This window comes from Amblyomma americanum, chromosome 3 (assembly GCF_052857255.1).
Source record: "Amblyomma americanum isolate KBUSLIRL-KWMA chromosome 3, ASM5285725v1, whole genome shotgun sequence".
NCBI classification, from domain to species: Eukaryota; Metazoa; Arthropoda; class Arachnida; order Ixodida; family Ixodidae; genus Amblyomma; species Amblyomma americanum.
In genome coordinates, this window is record NC_135499.1 from 64,751,199 (window position 1) to 64,771,822 (window position 20,624).

The following is a 20,624-nucleotide window of genomic DNA, read 5'->3' on the forward strand; positions in this document are numbered from 1 at the left end:
GGTCTGCGAGGCCGCCTAGCAGATCTCAGGCAGAGGATCTTCAAATACCGAATTCTGGTGCTTGTAATATGTGAGCCTAATATCACATCTCCTTTTCGACTGTCCGGTTATGAAAGTTTCCTCTCTGAAGCGGCTGGGCATTTGAGCAAGGTACTACTATGCGTCCGTCGTGACCTCACTTACGTTCGGCATCAAATTCCTGGGGGCAGTAGCAACGAGTATGTAGCAATCACTGTGACTTTGAATGGGCGCACAATCTCTATTATAGGTGGCTACATACCACCAAGGGGTCGATTTGATGCCCTACGACTACAATCGCTACTTGACAGCGTTTCGGAACCCCATATAATAGTAAGAGATTTCAATGCGCATCACCACGGCTGGGGAAGCGCCGTTACGAACGTTCGAGGACGGGATATCGCCACGTTCATGAACAATGCAGGTCTCGTTTTGCTCAATGATGGCACGCCGACATTTCTACGCGGGACTACCTACAGCAGCTGCCTGGACCTTGCATTTGTATCCAGGCGCCTGTCATCGTTCGCGACGTGGTGTGCTGATATTGAAAGTTATGGAAGTGACCACATACCGACGTATGTGCAGCTACGGTGGTTTCACCGTCTTCCAAATGCCAAAATACGTTGCACCGACTGGCGTGCTTTCCGCATTGTTCTAGAAAAAACCTGTGGGAACCTCGCTGATCCAACAGATGTGGAACAGCGTATTATTTCGGCCATGCACGATGCAACACGCAATATCTCAGCGCCAAATTCCACAGCACCAGTGGATGTGATCTACGCGCAGCTTCGGGCGATTCGTCGGCGCGCAGAAAGAAAATACCGGAGGACAAAGGATGTCTCGGATCTCCGGGCCTCTCGACGTGCCCAGAAGCAAATACAGCGCTATTTGGAGAACCTAGGCAAACAACGGTGGCGGTCATTTTGCAGCAGATTGGATCCCCGCAAACCACTCTCCACAATCTGGCACGTTGTTCGAGCACTGCCGACATTTCCCCAGCAGAAACACCCTTTCCGTGCATTGGCACTTCATGATAGACGGCAAGAACTAGAGGTGGCGGAGGATTTCTGCTCGAGAATTGCCGGAAGCGCTTCTTTACCTCGGCAGCATCGATGTGCTCCCCCCACGATGGACGATCGACTGGACATCCCCTTCACAATTCAAGAACTGAAAGCAGCTCTTTCTGCTTGCACGCATCCTTCATCCCCAGGACCTGATGGAATAACATACAATGCGCTTCGTCATCTAGGCCCACATGTAATGGAAGCCCTCTTAACATTGTTCAACCACTCTTGGGCCTCTGCCACTGTACCACAGCAGTGGAAAAGAAGCCGCATTGTGGCCTTGCTCAAACCAGGGAAATCGCCACTCACATTAACATCCTACAGACCAGTAGCTCTGGCAAGTTGTATTGGCAAGACGATGGAGCGTATGGTGCTAACCCGTCTAGAATGGTTCCTTGAAAAACATGGGCTATACCCTTCCACAATGACGGGTTTCCGCAAAGGCCGGTCTGCCATCGACAGTGTAATTGATCTCGTGTCAACGGTAGAACATGAAAAACGCCGTCACAGGTTGACTGCTGCTCTTTTCCTCGACATAAAGGGCGCATTCGATAATGTTCAGCATGATGCAGTACTAAATGCACTCGAAGAATGTGGTATAGGCGGACGTCTACACAATTGGATTGCAAGCTATTTGACAAACCGGACAGTCTACATGGAGACTCTTGAAGGTGACACAGCAGATCATCATGTTGCTTGTGGTGTTCCTCAGGGAGGAGTGCTCAGTCCAATGTTGTTCAATCTCGTGCTTATTGGCCTTTTCAAACAACTACCGAAGACTGTTTCAATATCCGCCTACGCAGACGATATTTGCATCTGGACATCAAGTGTCACGCGTCCCCAAGTGCAAGCAAGATTGCAGCGTTCGGTGTCCATTACGTCTGCGTACTTGCGCCGTCAGGGGCTTGAACTTTCGCCAACTAAAAGCGTAACATTGGCTTTCACACGCAAGATAATGGCGTGGTATCCGGTCACAATCGACGGGCAAATTGTTCCATACGTAACACATCACAAATTCTTAGGTGTTACGATAGACCGTGACCTGTCCTGGACGAAGCACATTTCTGTGCTCAAGAAAAAGCTCGACAGCTTTGCAAGCATTGTGCGGTGTATGGCAGGAAAATGTTGGGGTCCCTCTGAGCGATCTTTACTACACGTGTACCAGGCGCTGGTAGTCGGCCTTCTCAGATACAGTGCACCCGTTCTCTCGGGGGTCAGACTATCAGGCCTGCGTGTGCTTGAAAGCGCGCAGGCTCGTGCTTTAAGAGTATGCTTGGGTTTGCCATGTAAAACTTCTACATGGGGCACATTTTATGAGGCCCGCGCCTGCCCAGCACGAATTTATTTTCAACAGGAGCCACTTCGTGTGCATTTGCGGCATCTGACCAGGCATCGTCATCACCCCCTGACTAACATTAGTGCGGTGCGTCCAGATGCAGCCTTTTCCAGAGCCCTTTGGATGCAGCGCAATGCGCTGCCTTCGAACTACGCGCCACACCAGATTGCGGAGGTGCCACTTTGGGCAGTACCAAAACCATCTATACGGACAACAATCCCAGGGATAACAAAGAAAACGCACATTCCAACAGTCGGACTGAAACAGCTGGCGCTGTCATACATTACATCTATGTATACTAACACCCAGCATGTTTTCGTGGACGGATCCGTTACGACCACTTCTTCAGCTGCAGCGGTGATAGTGCCAGGAAATGCCTCATGTCACCGTTTCAGGCTCATGCACAAAACGTCCTCTACGGCAACCGAATTGGCAGCCATACGAGAAGCCGTCCTTTATATTGGTCACCAGCCAGCGCAGCAATGGACTATATTCTGCGACTCGAGATCGGCATTACAGGTCGTACAAACTTATCTAAAACCAAGAGCATGCGAGCAGCTGGTTCAACAGATTGTGCTTTTGTTAGCCGAGGCTTTCCACCGCGGCCATATCATAAAGTTTCAATGGATACCGAGCCATTGCGGCATAGCGGGAAACGAGCGTGCTGACGCCGAGGCTCGGATGGCACATAGTGATGGTGCTTTCATTGAGGTAGCCTTTTCAAGATCAGACATTGGAGCCTTGTTGGCGCATTTAATGCAGGCGGCAATGCAGTCGCACTGGCATGATCCGAGTCATCAACAGGACCGCGTGTGTAAGCTTGACGCTGGCTCACGATTACATTTCCCATCTGTGGTGGTGCGACGTCATGGGACTTTACTCCACCGGCTACGGCTTGGCGTTGCCTACACCAAACACTATCTTCACAAGATCGGCATCGAAAGTAACCCAAATTGCGCACAGTGCAACACACCAGAGACTATTGGACACCTTCTTTGCGCGTGCCCGAAGTATACTTCTGAAAGAACAACATTGGAGGCGGCCGTGAAAAACCTGGACTCTCGCCCTCTCTCTGAGGAAACTCTTCTGGGCGCAAGGACGAGACGTTCTGATTGGTGGCGTGTGACAAAAGCCCTGCTCAACTTTTTGTGTGAAACAGGCCTGGATACTCGTTTGTGACCGCCTGTGCACAACCTACATGGTTAATGACATGTGTCGGTGTTGTGTTGAAGACACCAGTTTTGAGTTTTATGTGTGTCCAGTAACCGCGATGCGAGCGCCAGCCAGTGTTGTGTGTGTGTGTGTGTGCGTGTGCATAGACATCACCCGTGAAACTCATTGTATTATGCCATCATCAGCCTTCATTCACACTTTCCTTTTCCTCCTCTTCCCTTTCCCCTGTGTGGAGTAGCAGGCCAGGGCCCTGTTACCACCGGCCGACCTCTCCGCCTTTCTTTCATTAAAATTCCCTTTCTTCTTCTTGTACAGTGGATGCCCTGGAAGGAATGTGTTAAAGAGGGTAAAGAGAATGCACGTCGAGCCAGTGGTTAAAACTTTCGTTTTCAAGATGCACACTGGAACGTTATCAGTCGAAGTGTTTTTACAGGATAAGGGCTTATTTGTTCCGTGGGGTCCTAACTGCCTAATCTGCAAGCAACCAGAAACGATAGATCACGTTTTTCTGCATTGCTGGGAAGGGTTTTACTTTTGGGACGTACTGCAAAGGGCGATAAAGAAACAATTTCGACTTCACCCCTAAGGAATACGGTATCTGTCCATTGATAACGAAGATGGAGTTCCATTTGATTTAATAATGTTAATGGGCCTCCACAGTACTTGATGCTCGCGAATGGCAGGATATTACTGTGATCCCGACTCACGGCCAGCACGAATTTATTTTCGTGCAACTGCGCATCGGTTTGTTGAGAGGGTCAAAGCTGATGGCGATGTTTCCGAGCGGTTGTCAAGGGTGGAGCCTTTGATGGCCCTAAAGGAGTTTTAATGTGACGAAGCCGACCCTTGGCAGGCTGACTATATAAATAGCATGTGTTCATTGTGTCCTGTAATTTTGTTCCAGTTGTTCTTGTGCAGTGCCAAAGCCAGGCAATAAAGAAAAAATGCAGTCGTGGCCGAGTGGTTAAGGCGATGGACTCTAAATGCATTGCGGTCTCTCCACACAGGTTCGAATTCTGTCGGCTGCGTATGCTAGCTGCCGGGCTCACTTTTTTTTATTAGCATACAGGTCACGGATCCAAAAGGAGAAAACAAATGCACAGCTCCGAGCACGTCCGCAGTCGTGGCCGAGTGGATTCGACTTCCGGCCACCGAGCGTGACGGACGTGAGATGACGGGCTCCGTTGGAGCAGCTACAGCGGCCATGTCTGGCCGCGGAAACAGGTCTTCTGAACAAGAAAGTACGTATCAGGTTGTTTTACCAGGGCTGCCTACAAGGCGTTTTGTCGAGAAAACTTTTTTTTTTCCACGGCGACCTCAGGGCCCGCCCATTCAGGGTTGAAGATTTCCGCGACGCGCTCGCTCCGCTTTCGCTCATGTCTGAAGTTATCGCCCTGGGGGCGTATCGCATGAACCATGTGTAGGTCGTGACCTTTAAGGACGCCGACGCTGTGAAGAAAATCGTCAGTGAGGGTGACCTGCGAGTGAAAAACGCCGGTGACTTGTCATTGATCCTGCCAATCGAGATGTCCGGATGAAGCTTCACTGGCTCCTTCACGGTGTACCGGGCGACGATGTGCGGCTCACCTTCGCAGCATTCGGGAAGGTGACCGACATTTCAAGGGAGCGGTGGCGAGCACTGGGCGTCTCCGACAAGAGCTCAACAACGAGGCTTGTGACCCTTAAGTTGAATGCCAATGTCCAGCTGGATGACCTTCCGCACCAAGTTAGCGGCAGCGGCGAGTTGGCTCTTGTGGTTGCGCCTGGCAGGGCTCTGCTTTGCCTGCGCTGCCGCGGCACAGGTCATATTCGGCGTGAGTGTCGCATTCCTCGCTGCGGAACCTGCCGACAGTTCGGACACGAAGAAAGCCAGTGTCCTCGCACTTATGCCAGTGTAACTGGCCCAGGGAATGGTGACAGGTCATAGAGCTATACATGCATGAGGCGGAAGCAGAAAAGGCCTCGCAGGCAGGAAAACCCGCTGCGATACTCACGAAACCCACCCTTGATATTCAGGTAGCGGCAGAGCCCTGCGCCAGCGAAAGCACAACTCCAAGTGTGAAGAAAGATGCTGGGCAAGAAGAGAGTGCGGCGCCTAAAGATGTTTCGAAGGAGCTCCCGACGGGCGACTCGAACTCCGTGTCTACCGAGATGGACTCAATGGACATTTCTCGGTGATAAGCTGGCGTTGGTGCCTGCCTGGCAGGAAAGCGCTCGCGCGAGGAAAAAAAACGCCGACGGCGAGCAGCCCGACGCCAGTGCCAGCGAGGAACCACCGTCGAAAACAGCCGGTATGAGGCGACCCACCATTATACCTCGTCCGAACCTCCCGAGTGAGCCGAGGCAGGCGGGAAAACCGCCTCCCTTGCAGTGCGGTTCCACTTTCCGGGTTGTGGAGGGGGGAGGGGGGAGGCGGCGGCTACGAGAGCAAGACGACGGTGATGACAGTGTGTGTGCTTGTTGCCCTGAGACATGCCGACAGCTGCTTGACTTTCAAGGCACCTGCGGATGGCTGGATGAAAGAGCACTACATAGACACTTCAGGCGCTGTGAGTTCCGAGGCACCTTTCGCCCCTTAAAAACTGCATTCTACAAAGCATTCAACGATGCATTCTACAAAACATTTAGGCTCCCAGTCGCCCTCATTCTGCTCAGAGTGCTAGTCGAAGCGTATGAGTTCCTCTGTCATTTACCAGCTCGCACATCGTTTTAATTCTAAAGTCTGAGGTTCCAGAAAAACGCTTGTTGGTGGGGTCTTATCGCCCGCTAAGCCTCACCAACGTGGATTACAAAATATTCATGAAAGTACTGGCCAAAAGGCTACAAAGTGTGATAGCAAATCTAGTTGGGCCACACCAGACGTGCGGCACTAAAGGCCGTAGCATCGCAACAAACGTACACGTTGTACGGACAGTTTTTGAATGCTATGACATGATTGGTGCCCATGTGGCAATGATGCAAACTGGACCTCGCCAAAGCCTTCGATCGGGTTTCGCATGACGCCCTGTTTCTGTTATTGGAACACTCAAACGTTGGCCGCGTCATTTTGGAGGGCGTTAGAATGGCGTATGCGAACTGCACGACGAGAATTATTGTTAATGGGGAGCTCACTGATAGCATTTGCCTGAGATCGTCAGTAAGACAAGGCTGCCCTCTGTCATCCTTATTGTTTGCAGCCTATCTCGAGCCTCTCTGTTTGGCGATCATAAATAACGACCGTATAAGTGGTTTTAGGCTGCATTCAGCGCATGTGAAATTACTGGCGTACGCAGATGACACTGCGGTGATTTGTTCAAACCGAGAAAGTGTTCAAGAAGCTACCACTGTTGCGGAAAAATTCTGTCAATAGACAGGCTGCAAAGGGGAAAGAGTGCAGGATTTTGGCACGGCGAATGGGACGTCACACCTCAGCACTTTTCTCGTTTGCATTGGTCGAACTTGCCGACTAAGTATCTGGGTGTGCCACTTAATTTCCACCGTGATCCCACCCATTACTGGGGCGACGAAGCAGAGAGGGCGAGAGAGAAGACAAATGGATGGCAAGGTAAGCCACTGTCAATGTTTTCGCGTGCTTTTGTGTGTAATGTATTCCTTGTTGCCAAGATATGGTATGTTATAAATGTGCTTTCGGCTGCTCGGGTTAGCATCCAGAAAATGAATCGCGTCTTTGCAGTTTTCATGTGTTCATCAACGTGAGAAAAATGTCGCAGAACCAATTTGTTTCTTCCTGTAAAGGCTGGTGGGTTGGGGCTTGTGCATTTATTTTTGCGACAGGTTGTTTCACGCTATTTTTTCTTCGCGACCAGGGAGACGCCTTCTTGCGGACTGTCATCCAGGCACGACTGCGAAACATGCTCCCTCAGATTTTAGTGTCCTCCATTGAGAATATGGGTGGCGCAAATACAGGTTACATGCGCGAAGTTGTCCTGTCGTACAGAATGTTGCACGCGCGTTTTTCAATGGATTGCTTGAGCAATGTGTGTAAACGGAAACTCTATAAGGATCTTGTGGATGTGATGATTTCATTGAAAATGTACCGTTAACCGCACCGTGGAGGCCCTGGACAAGACTTCTTAAAACGTGTGAAAAGGATGCCAGTCAGACCCTCAGTTAAAACTTTCTTTTTTAAACTACATTCCAACACACTACCAGTTAAAACTTGGTTGCATGAAAAAGGTACTTTCGTTCCTTGGACAACAAACTGCCTTCTTTGCAAGAAGCCTGAAACAATAGAGCGCGTCTTTCTGGACTGTTAGAACCCAGTCTTTCATCGGGACGTCCTCCAAAGAACACTGAAAAAACTTCCTTTAGACCCCTATGGGATACGGTTTCTACCAGTTGAGGGCATCGCTTTGGATTTAATCAAGCTCCTGGGCTTCCGCAGCCTGTAGAAAACGAGGATGCAAGTTCGACATGCAGATCTCAATACACGTCCTGTGCGCGAAAACTTCATTGAAAGTGTGGTGCACCTTAGAGAAGCATACAGGGCACTACCCGATCCACCTGAGTGGATTACCTCTCTAGACGAACTTGTGTGTTTGAAGAGATTTTAAGCCTTTCGTGATGGCCAACGTGTCGCTGTCGCAGTTTTAACACTGATGTGAAAATTGTTTCGTTTCTATGTAAAATTAGGCAATAAAGAAAAAAAAAGCAGTCGTGGCCCAGTGGTTAAGGCGGAGGACACGAAATCAATTGGCGTCTCCCCGCACAGGTTCGAATCCTGTCGGCTGCGTGTACTAGCTGCCGGGCTCACTTTTCTTATTAGCATACAGGTCACAGGTGCAAAAGGAGAAAACAAATGCATAGCTCCGAGCACATCCGCAGTCGTGGTCGAGTGGTTAAGGCGACGGATTCTAAATCAATAGGTTCCTTCCCGCACATGTTCGAATCCTGTAGGCTGCGCATATTAGCTGCCGGACTCACTTTTTTATTCGCATACAGGTTATAGGTACAAAAAGAGAGGAGAAATGCACAGCTCCGAGCACATCAGCTGGCGTGGTCGAACTCATTAAAACGTTTCAAGTTTGCGAGTTCATCCATTACACCAATCCATTCTGTGGGATTATTTTGGGATTTGAGTGCATCCATGACATATAAAATGCTCTCAATTAAGTACTTCCTCGCAGGGTGAATATCAAAGTCTGCATTCCGGACTGCCATATGTACTTTCCACAGACTGTGCAGGCGCAGTAGCATTATTATAACTACGGGTATTCTACCAAGATTTCTGACAGGTAGAAAACGCTCCACCAAATCTGGGAGGACGTATTTTAACATTTCATGTACAGTAACCGTCAGCAGACTCACTCGGCTTCTCGAACGCGGCGAGAGGCGCACCCACCAAGGAAAAGGACACCAACGAGGACCACCACAAGACGAGCGGCGCCCGCACAGCTAGCGTCACGCCCTCCGTCACCACCCCGGCGAAGTGCCCCCACGACCAGACCAGCCCCGAAGGGGACAAGGTGGTAGCCACCGGCGTCGAGGAACCCCCTGCAAAGACGGCTCAAGCCCGGCGTCCGAAGTTCCGGCCGCGCCCAAACTTTTCGGCTGACTAACGGGCCGCCGATAAGGTACCCCAGGCCGATGTTCTTCCGCCGGATGATACCGGCGGCAACAGTGGTGTCTAGCCGCGCGCTGTACGTGGGAGGCAAGCACCATGCTGTTGGGTCCTTCCTCTTGTGTAAAAATGGCTTCCGCCTCCACCTTTAAAGTCGCTACACTAAATGGCAGGGGTCTGGCGACTAGGAAAAAAGAAGGTCGGGTGCACCGACTTATTACGCAGCGCGAGATAGATGTATTGGCCGTGCAGGAGACGAAAGTGGACGGCAACGAAGGAACCGACAGCATGGTGCGACGCTTCACGACAAGATTTTTTGCTGTCGTTAGTCATGCAGTGTGGACATCGGCTGGTTGCGTGCTCTTTGTAACGAAGATGCCGGGGCTAGAGGTGCAGGCTTATTTTTCGTGCGTGTCTGACCGGTGTATTGTCCTCGATTTTTCTCTGAACAGCATTGAGTGACGCATTGTTACTGTGTACGCGCGAATGTGGTTGAGGAAAGAGCTGCTTTTTTCCAAAGCCTCCAAGAGCGCGTTTGCAAAGAGATTCTGGATGATGTCAGGACGGCGCGAAAAGAACAATGACGAAAGAGGCACAAGAACACAACAGGACAGGCGCCAACTTGCAACTGAGGTTTATTAGCCCAAACCCTTACATTTTATGAAGCACCCGAGCCGTATCGCAGAAGCCTATCACACAAGAATAAGATATTGCAAACATCAGAATTCAGGAAATAGGTGCTCCTTCTAACAGACCGGAAGATAAATTCATGCATTCAGCACTACACTCCTGATAAAAGCAAACTTTTTTTGGACTGAGTCCCAAGATTATCCGAGCGCAAAACCAACAGGAAAGCAATTCATCCTCACAAAAAAGACGCGCGCTTGGCCAAGGCAAACCGATCGCAATATCAAAATTCTTGCTTTAACACATCGTGCGATAATGAATGAATGACCAACAACAAACTCGGGAAAAAATGGTGGACAAGAAAACTTAAAAAAGCTTCGAGAAATCCTCTCAGCGTCAAAGTGCTAAAACAAGTGTCAAAACTTAAAACCTTCGAGAAATCCTCACAGCGTCAAAGAACTAAGAGTATTGGATTCTACAGAATTCTCGTTTCACTGTTCAAACACATCCAGGAACAACCAACTCTGCAGAGAAAACTTCAACACATTAAAACTAGCACCAACTATAGCCCAAACCAAAGTACTTCATGCACGGAGAGGCAGCTCATTGTCTTAGGCGACTTCAATTTTGTCCTTAATGCGCGCGATAAGTGAAGCATCAGGGGGTTTCGAGACAGGAGCACTGAAGTGTTGATGCCAATGATTGAGAACGGAAACCTCGAGGATGTGGCTGAATGTCTTGTGGGGACCTGCCCTGCAGCCCCCTGAGTTTGCTTTCCCGCGAGGCACCGTGCAGCGGCGGTTTCACCTCGAGGCTGAGCGCATTCCCTTGTGAGTTACCTTAACTGGCAAGAGAGGGCGCCAGCATTGCTGCGCGGAGACTGCCAAAGCCCGCGCGAGGGAGAGGGGGCAGGGGGGGCTTCGGCTGGGATCGTCGGCCTGAGCGGACGCGTCGCTCGTGGCTCCGCTCTTCGCCGGCGGGGCGAAGAAGCGACGGGGAGACAGGCTCCCGTACTCGTCCTGTCCGGCCTCGGAGTATATATCCCTTGCCCTAGCGCGGGCGAACATTCGCTCGGAACCTTGCTGGTGAGTCGGACGACCTTGATTCATTAGCGTACCTTGTTGCTAGCTGGCGTTATTGTTTCTGTAGCAATAAATGCCTGTTTGTGTCAGCCAATGTGTCGTTCCTTTGTTCCCCCAGAGCAAGGCCCGCCGTGGTCGGCGAGCACTCGGTAGCGTACGCGATCACGGGGTGGGGTCCGGGCGGCTTTGAACCGTGTCAGCCGCGATTGAGTGGGGAGTACGTATTTATCTCCCCAATTCAACCTCACATCTGGCAGCCCAATGTGGGGCCTGCTCTTGGAACATTGGACGACTGTCGGTTCGGTTCGAGGAACGCTCTTTGTCCGGACTTGACAAGTGCTAGGCCTAGAGTGAATTTTGATCGCTAGGACCTGCGGCATGCTTTCTTGAGTGCGAGGTGTATTGCGCTGCAGCATGTTTGAACTTTTCGACATACTCAGCACATTTTTTTTTTCCTTGAGATTCTTCGCGAGAATCACTTGGTCCGCATCGAGGGTGCGCCAGGCCTAGCGCCCGCGGAGTCGCCGAGCCCGAAGCGAGTGAGTACGGAAGCCGCGTGGGTGGTCAGAGTTTCTGTATATATTTTCTCTACTGTCTCTTTTTCGACTCTGGGAGTCGCGGCTCCGGGAGCCGGGTGGCCTGGGGCCACGGGTGCCGCTACGAGCTCGCTGGTATTGCAGCTCGGCACCGGGCACTCCGACACCGCCCGATACGATGGGCGCCGACCGCTCAGAAGCTGCTTTGTGCAGTGAGCAGGGTAGGACCAGCCCACAAAGCTGACGTCTCCTCGCGGCTGCGCGCACATAACCCGTTTCGGGTCTTTGTTGCGGTCACAGTCGTTGTCGGAGTGGTAGTTAGGCCTGAGGCTTTCGGGGCTGCCTGCACCACGTTAAAAAAGACGCAACCACCGGACCGTGTCGTTGAGAGGGGGGAGCACTGTGCTGCCCGCCCGGTTTTTTTTTGGTAACCTCGTACGAACTGAGCAGTCTCGTTCAACTCAAGAAAGGGCTTTGTTCACTCGAACTTTGCGTTTGCACAGCCTCCGACACGTTTTGCTAGCGAGTTAGGCATTGTGCCACGAAGCCCTTGCGGATGCCGTTTCCCCTCCCGTGACCTAAGTTAAAGGCACGCCGAGAGCGTTTCGGCAATTTTGCAGATTCGGTGGAGCCACCCAGGCTTGCTGTCCGGTGCACATCGTCTCGCTGCCACCTGCTGCGACGGAGCGGCCTGTATCCTGTTCGCCGCATCCATCCGGGGCAGCTGTGGCGAGACCAGTCAGCAGTCACCTCCGGCTGCTGCTGCCCTGGCGACTACTGCAGGATCCTGGCCTGCAGTTTTCCTACCGGCCTTCGATTCGCGGGCCTGCGGACACGGTAGTCCGCGGGCCATGAGAGTCGTCCCAGCGGAGACCTTCACGCCGCCTTCGGAATACCGCGGAAGTCTGCGTGGACGCTGTCGGCGTGACCTCCGCTGCAAGACGTGCCTCAAGGACATGAAGACCAGGAGACTCCTCCGTAGCATGTACTTTCAGGCGCGTGGGTCTATTTAAGGTTGGGGGGATGTGGGGACCTGCCCTGCAGCCCCCTGAGTTTGCTTTCCCGCGAGGCACCGTGCAGCGGCGGTTTCACCTCGAGGCTGAGCGCATTCCCTTGTGAGTTACATTAACTGGCAAGAGAGGGCGCCAGCATTGTTGCGCGGAGACTGCCAAAGCCGGCACGCGGCAGAGGGGGCAAGGGCGGCTTCGGCTGGGATCGTCGGCCTGAGCGGACGCGTCGCTCGCGGCTCCGCTGTTCGCCGGCGGGGCGAGGAAGCGACGGGGAGACAGGCTCCCGTACTCGTCCTGTCCGGCCTCGGAGTATATATCCCTTGCCCTAGCGCGGGCGAACATTCGCTCGGAACCTTGCTGGTGAGTCGGACGACCTTGATTCATTAGCGTACCTTGTTGCTAGCTGGCGTTATTGTTTCTGTAGCAAGAAATGCCTGTTTGTGTCAGCCAATGTGCCGTTCCTTTGTTCCCTCAGAGCAAGGCCCGCCGTGGTCGGCGAGCGCTCGGTAGCGTACGCGATCACGGGGTGGGGTCCGGGCGGCTTTGAACCGTGTCAGCTGCGATTGAGTGGGGAGAGCGTATTTATCTCCCCGTTAAAACCCCCACAGTCTTGAGGGTGCGCGGGCAGTGAAGTTCACTCATTTTCAGGGCTCAAGCCATGCACGGCTGGACCGCATTTACCCATCAGTTGACCTTGCCCCTGAATTCAATCATTATGAAGTTGTGGGAGTTTCTTTAATTCACAGACCACTGTTTAGTTGAGTGCTGCCTAGGAAGTGTGAAGCGAAGCAAGGCATTTTCTTGGGAAATGTGGAAGCTAAACTACACGCTTCTTCACGACGATGACTTTTGTACTAGAAAAAACGAACGCGGCAGAGGCATATTCGGATTTTTATCAAAACGTTTGCACGTATATACTCAAAGCACTTTCCCTTTAAAGCTGGTAAACCATCGGAGAAAAAAAAACCGTGGCTGACGAGATATCACGCGCAAATGATAAAGCATAAAAACACTCTATATCATGCTTTTTTGCGCACGCGCACTGCAGAATCACTCCAAAATTTCAAGAAGTTCAGAAATAAATTCAGTGCTGACCTAAGGCTGGCTAAGTTCGCGTATTATCACCAGCTATTCTCTAATGTTTCAAGCAAACACTGTAACGTTGCCTAGAATGTCATAAAGTCTTGGGCCGAAGTGGTTCACACTCAAACTCTGATAGCATCGTTGTTGACGTGCAAGAATACACTGGTCAGTCGCTCGCTGATTACTTTAACCAACACTTCATCAGTATAGGTCACACGATACCCCCCGCGACACAGAAATAGGATATAGCCTTCAACTCAAATGACAGCTTTTTCCTCCAAACAACTGACTTAACGAAAGTGTACACAGCATTCAGTCAGCTAAATAACTCTGCTGCTTTAGACTGCGACAACTTACAAATCAAACCCATAAAATATGTTTTAGATTTGCTTCTGCCTGTACTTGTGCATATTTTTATTTTAATTCTTGAAACTGAAATTTTTCTCGATGAAATGAAGCGATCCAGAGTTTGTCATATACAAAGGTGGTGAGAGAAACACCCCTACTAATTACAGATCAATAAGTATTTTTTCGTTTTTTTCGAAAGGAGCAGAAAAAATTATGTTCGCTCGTTTTTTTGAAGTATTTTACAGTCAGAAATATTTTCTACAAAGAAATACATGGCTTTAGAGCTGGAAGATGTACCGAAACTGCGCTACTGACAATTAAGGAATTTGTTCTGGAAAATATTGAGAAAAATTACTTTACACTTGACCTCTTTGTAGATTTCACAAAAGCATTTGACTGCCTAAACCATAACATCCTCCTAACTAAACTGTCCCGGTATGGAATTCGCGGAACACCTCTTGAAATAATGAAGTCGTACTTAATGAACAGAACACAAATGGTATGTACGGGGAAACACCAATCAAGTTTTTTGCCAGTTAGTAAGGATGTACCACAAGGTAGCCTCTTGAGGACCTATCTTATTTAATATGTTGATTAAAGACATTGTCCTCATCAGTAGGTCAGCAAAATTTGTCATATACGCCGATGACTGTTCTATACTTATGGCTGGTCCGGATACAGACGTGTTAATTAGACAATGTCAAGACTTTCTTATGAATTTATCCTCCTGGTCGCAATCGAATGGACTGAAAATAAATCGGAGAAAAACTAAATTAATGGTATTCAGAGCAAAAATAATACCTTTCAATCAAATAATTTCATAACCTATGAAGCACAGAATATTTGTATCGTAGAATCAATTAAAATACTTGGAGTGACATTCAGCAGCATATTAAGCTGGGATTTGCATGTTGCTAATATATGTAAAAAAACCTCCGCTGTAGCTGGAGTCGTCTCGCGTTGTCGCACTTTCCTTCCAACACGTGTTAAGCTCCAAATATACCATGCCTTATTTGCTTCACATATCAACTATTGTAAACTTGTCTGGAGCACCACAACCAACACAAATAAACAAAAAAAAATTTACAATCCAAAAGGAAATTATACGATACATCGGGAATCATGAACGCTTAGCACATACCGGCCCGCTTTTCGCAACCTATAAGGTCATTCCTGTCTTTTCATTATACGATTTCAGAATTTTTGCGTACATACTTCTCTTTGTCTAATTCATTTCGTGACTTTTTAATTGTTGCCGCATCACTACAGCCCCACGAACCGGTCGTATCCACAAGGAACATAGAAAACTGGCACGTTCCCCGTTTCTGAACAATTTATAAGAACCAGTCATTGAAGCGTAACCTCCCCTCACTGTTAAACAAGTTTAAATTTAACGCTAAGCCCACAAGAAACGACTTGCGGGAACAAGTTCTAAATGCACTGTAAAAACCTAAATTTCAGTCCAGCTTTTGATCACATTGTGTTTCTTTATCAAATACTGATACAAATACCAATTACGTCGCCTACGATAGTTGGTTTTTGAACGTGTAATATGCTCACTTCTATACAGAGTCAATTTTTGTATTGTATACACAAGCCGTGTTTTCCTTGTATATAACATTGCATATAATATTGTTTTCTTGCCATATTGCAATCATGTATCTGCACAGCTTTACCTTGTTATGGTCACTTGGGCCTCGCAAGCTGCCCCGAGCAGCGTTTTGCCCAAGAGCTCCTACCATATATATATATATATATATATATATATATATATATATATATATATATATATATATATATATGTGTGTGTGTGTGTGTGTGTGTGTGTGTGTGTGTGTGTGTGTGTGTGTGTGTGTGTGTGTGTGTGTGTGTGTGTGTGTGTGTGTGTGTGTGTGTGTGTGTGTGTGTGTGTGTGTGTGTGTGTGTGTGTGTGTGTGTGTGTGTGTGTGGTGAAATAAATGAATTTGATTTGATTGGATACTACAGAGCAGTAAAGGAGGAAATAGGAAAAATAAACCCGTGCAAAAACTTGAAGATTTGGCAACAGCGGGAGCTAAGTAATGAATCTTTAAAAATCAAAGCAATAGAAAGGGCAACTCGTATTCGGTATAAAGAAAAAGCATCACTTTAAGCATCACTTTCTTGGTGCAATGCCACGGCTGGGCGAAGAAAGGAAAACGAAAATGGAACTAGCTATAACTCAAAGCGAACTAGAGCGCGCGGTCGATGAATTAAACCTCGGAAAATCACCAGGACCAGATGAATTCAGTGCGGCATTTTATAAAGAATTTAAGTATGAAGTTGCCCCGGTGCTGTGTACAATGTTTAATGAAGCATATAGAATAAACGTATTGCCTCCGTCTTTTGGGACTTCCCATACAGTACTCATACCTAAAATTGATGATATAGACAAAACTACAATTGGTTACCGCATATCGACCGATAGCACTCACTAATGTGTACTACAACATTTTTATTAAGGTATTGGTGCGATGACTGCACACAGTAATATCGGATATTGTTGGACCCCACTAGACTTGTGGAATAAAAGGGCGGTCGATTTTTTCCAACATTCACAAAGCGCGCAGTGTACTTGAAAGCTGCGATGACATTAATGAGCTAGTGGCCATGCTTCAGATTGATCTCGAAAAAGCATTTGATTGTGTTTCTCATGAAATCTTGTTTTCCGTTTTAGAAGATGTGAACGTCGGTTCAGTTATCAGTGAGGGTGTAGCCCTGGCGTATCGAAACTGCACGACAAGATTGAGAGTCTGGGGGCCCCCATTAGCGTGCAGCGTTCGGTGCGTCAGGGCTGCCCCATCAGCCCTCTTTTATTTTTTTATTTACACCGAAACGCTGTGTATTAAAATAATAGAAAACAATAGCATTAATGGCTTTAGGTTACAAGCAGCTGAAGTTAAGCTGCTGGCTTATGCAGATGACGTTGCAGTATTCACGGTTGATCAGGGGAGCATAAGCGAAGCTGTCGGGTGTGTACGCGAATTCAGCGAAGTCACCGGTAGCAGGATTAACTGGTCCAAGTGCCTTAGACTCTGGCATGAATGGTGGCCATCCCACTCAGTCCATTTCGCCAACGTACCATGGGCGACGACCCCGGGCAAAAATTTGGGCGTTCCGCTCGATGCTTATGGCGAAAGCGAGGAGTATTGGAAAGAGGAAACTAAAGAAGCACGTGACAGATGGAAAATAGAAAGGCACCGACCTCTCAATTTTCGCCAGAGCTACAGTCTGCAACCTTTTTTTTATTAGCAAGCTCTGGTATGTGATGCAGGTTTTGCATTGCTCTAGCGTGAACATTCAGAAGCTACACCGGATTTTTGCCGTCATCATATGGGCTTCCGAATGGAAATGTTGCAGCCGAAGGAACCTGTTCCAGCGGGTAAAAGACGGGTGGCTGGGGCTAGGGCACCTCTTTTTAAGGCAGCTGGTCAACCGTTTTTTTGTTTTTTCGCGACGTCACAGACCCGTTCTTGCGCACCGTGTGCCAAGTGAGGCTGCGGCTATTGCTGTCGGGGTCTTTTTTTTTGTTGTTGTTGTTTTATCCACAGAAGAGCTCTCAGGTGGAACTTTCGGTTAATACAAAAAGAATGTAGCAGTTTTAGGTTTGTTTCTCCACGTTTCTCCAGTGATTATTTTGTACAAAACTAGAAGGAAAAAGTTGTACCATGTTCTTTGCGATATTGTTTTCCCAGAGCCCATATACAGGGCCTTGTAAAGCGGGGGCCCGGGAGGTGATGTTTTAAAAGGGTAAAGAAAATGCAGGTGCCACCAGGAGTAAAGACCTTCTTCTTTAAGCTACACACCGGGACGCTATTAATAATAATTGTTTTTTTTGTGGGGGGGGGAAGAAAATGGCGCAGTATCTGTCTCATATATCGGCGGAGACCTGAACCGCGCCGTAGAGGGAGGGATAAAGGCGGGAGGGAAAGAAGAAAGGAAGGAAGAGGTGCCGTAGTGGAGGGCTCTGAAATAATTTCGACCACCTGGGGATCTTAAACGTTCACTGGCATCGCACAGCACACGGGCGCCTTAGCGTTTTTCCTCGCTACCAGTTAAAAAGTTTTTAGAGGAAAAGAATTTCTTTTTACCGTGTGGATCGAACTGTTTAATTTGTAAACAGCCCGAAACAATAGACCATGTTTTTTTCATTGCTGGGAAGGGGCTTCTTTTTGGGATGTATTACAAAGGACATTAAAGAGAGAGCTACCACTTGACGCTCGTGGAATTGGTTATTTAAGCACTGATAATGAGGATGGGGTACCATTTGATCTCATAAAGCTTTTTAGCCAGCACTGTATATGGCGCTCCAGAATGGCAGGCTATTATTGTGATAAAGACGCTCGACCTGCCCGAATTTATCTTCGGGAACGAATGGGCTGCTTTCTTGCCATCCAGAAGGCCGCTGTGGAGCCTAACGACAGGCTCTCAAGACTAGAGCCGCTCCGTATGCTACGTGAATTTTAATATGACGAGGCCAGGCTCTTCCTGGCTGACCACGACAGTGTCGGATATACATACATAGCGTTCTGGGTGTTTTTGGTTGAGTGTTTTTGGGTTAAATGTTATGGACCAAAGCCAGGCAATAAAAAAGAAAAAAAGCAGCCGCGGCCTAGTGGTTAAGGCGATGTCCTAGCTAGCGGGGCTCACTTTTTTATGCGCATACAGGTGGTAAGTGCAAAAGCAGAGAATAAACGCGCTTTTACGCAGACGTCAGCAGCCGTGGCCGAGTGGTTAAGGCGATGGACTTGAAAGCCGTTGGGGTCTCCCCGCACAGGTTCGAATCCTGTCGGCTGCGTGTCCTGGCTAGCGGGGCTCACTTTTTGATGCGCATACAGGTGGTAAGTGCAAACGCAGCGAATAAACGCACTTTTACGCAGACATCAGCAGCCGTGGCCGAGTGGTTAAGGCGATGAACTTGAAATCCATTGGGGTCTCCCCGCACAGGTTCGAATCCTGTAGGCTGCGTGTCCTGGCTAGCGGGGTTCACTTTTTGATGCGCATACAGGTGGTAAGTGCAAAAGCAGCGAATAAACGCACTTTTACGCAGACATCAGCAGCCGTGGCCGAGGGGTTAAGGCGATGAACTTGAAATCCATTGGGGTCTCCCCGCACAGGTTCGAATCCTGTAGGCTGCGTGTCCTGGCTAGCGGGGTTCACTTTTTGATGCGCACACAGGTGGTAAGTGCAAAAGCAGCGAATAAACGCACTTTTACGCAGACATCAGCAGCCGTGGCCGAGTGGGATTCTGCTTCCGGCCGCGCTAGCGAACGGACGCGTTATCATGAGCTCCGTCGGAGCGGCGTCAGCGGCCCAGCCGGGCCGCGGAAACAGGTCTTTTGGTGCTTTTTCTTCAACAGGTGCTGAATACCAGGTAGTTCTACCGAGTTTGCCTACAGGGCGTTTCGTTGCCAACACAGTTTTTTTGCACTGTGATATCAGGGCACGCCCATACCGGGTGGAAGATTTCCGCGATGTTCTGGCTGAGTTATCGCTCCTGCCGGAAGTAATCGCCATCGGAGCCTACAGGATGAGCCACATGTGGGCGGTTACGTTTAAGGATGAAGACGCCGTGAAAAAAATTGTGAGTGCTGGTGAGCTGGTTGTGAAAAAGTGCCGGTGTCTCGTCATCGACCCAGCTAACCAAGACGTGCGCATGAAAGTCCACTGGCTTTTGCACAGTGTTCCTGACGACGACGTGAAGCTCGCCTTCGCGGCATTTGGCAAGGTGACTGACGTTGCCCGCGAGCGGTGGCGAGTGCAGGGTATGGCAGACAAAGGCTCCACTACAAGGCTCGTCACCCTGAAGCTGAAACCGGGAGTGAAGCTCGACGACATTCCGCACCAGGTGAGCGTCGCCGGTGAGCTGGCTCTCGTGGTCGTGCCGGGCAGGGCTCCGCTCTGCCTTCGCTGCCGTGGCACGGGCCACATACGCCGGGAGTGCCGCATACCGCGGTACGGTGCTTGTCGACGGTTCGGCCACGAGGACAGCCAGTGCGAGCGTACCTACGCAAAAGTCACCGGGTCCGTTAACACTCAGGACGCTTCAGCCTTGCTCATGGACGCGGCGGATATGGAAGAGACGTCTGCCACTACGACTGAGAAAGCAGCGGGCGAGGCAAAGAAAACCTTGGAGACACCGCAACAGGAGAAAGTTGTTGCTGATGCGGGCGTCACAATACGTGAACCAGCGCCTCGTCAGGAAGTGCTCCCGAGGTCGGAGGGCGAGGGGGAAATCCTCAGTGGTTAATGGGGCTCCTTACATTCCTCCTGACCCTGAGAGCATGGACATGTCTTCTGGAGCGGCTAGCCTGGCGGCGGGAAAGCGCCCGCACGACGACGGCGACAACACGGCGCTTCACCAGGACGGCAAAGCCGAATACAGCCGCCGTCCAAAGCCGCAGGTACGAGGCGGCCGACCTTGAAGCCGCGGCCGAACACTTCGTCCGAAACACGGCAGGCGGGGAAACCGCCTCCGTAGTTTCATGCCTAGAGCCCGTTCTGGGGTCTGGGGATTTTTTTTTTTTTTTAGGCGTGGCGCGAAGGCAGACACCATAAAATAAGGCGTTTTTTTTTCTCGATATGGCTCTCATTTTAACTGACGCACTGCGTGTAGCCACTTTAAACGTGCGAGGCCTTGCAGCAAGAAGGCGACAATGCCAGCTCAGTCGCCTTCTTCTAGACAACGATCTGCACGTAGTTGCAATACAAGAAACTAAAATTGAAAGCCAAGAACAGGGTGCGCACAGGTCCTTGAAACCGTTGAATT

General features: G+C 49.7%; 1 protein-coding gene and 3 non-coding genes across 4 annotated transcripts; all 4 read left to right on the forward strand.

Moving 5' to 3' along the window:
• Positions 1-18,571: 18,571 nt before the first annotated feature.
• Positions 18,572-18,653, forward strand: TRNAS-UGA (transfer RNA serine (anticodon UGA)). Its single transcript has one exon. It is a non-coding gene; the product is annotated as a tRNA-Ser (tRNA).
• An 88-nt stretch (positions 18,654-18,741) lies between these two features.
• TRNAS-UGA (transfer RNA serine (anticodon UGA)) lies at positions 18,742-18,823 on the forward strand. Its single transcript has one exon. It is a non-coding gene; the product is annotated as a tRNA-Ser (tRNA).
• An 88-nt stretch (positions 18,824-18,911) lies between these two features.
• Positions 18,912-18,993, forward strand: TRNAS-UGA (transfer RNA serine (anticodon UGA)). The gene has a single exon. It is a non-coding gene; the product is annotated as a tRNA-Ser (tRNA).
• Positions 18,994-19,139: 146 nt separating this feature from the next.
• On the forward strand, positions 19,140-20,105 carry LOC144123785 (uncharacterized). The gene has a single exon (XM_077656539.1). The coding sequence runs from the start codon at positions 19,140-19,142 to the stop codon at positions 20,103-20,105; it is 966 nt and encodes a 321-aa protein (XP_077512665.1).
• Positions 20,106-20,624: the final 519 nt, after the last annotated feature.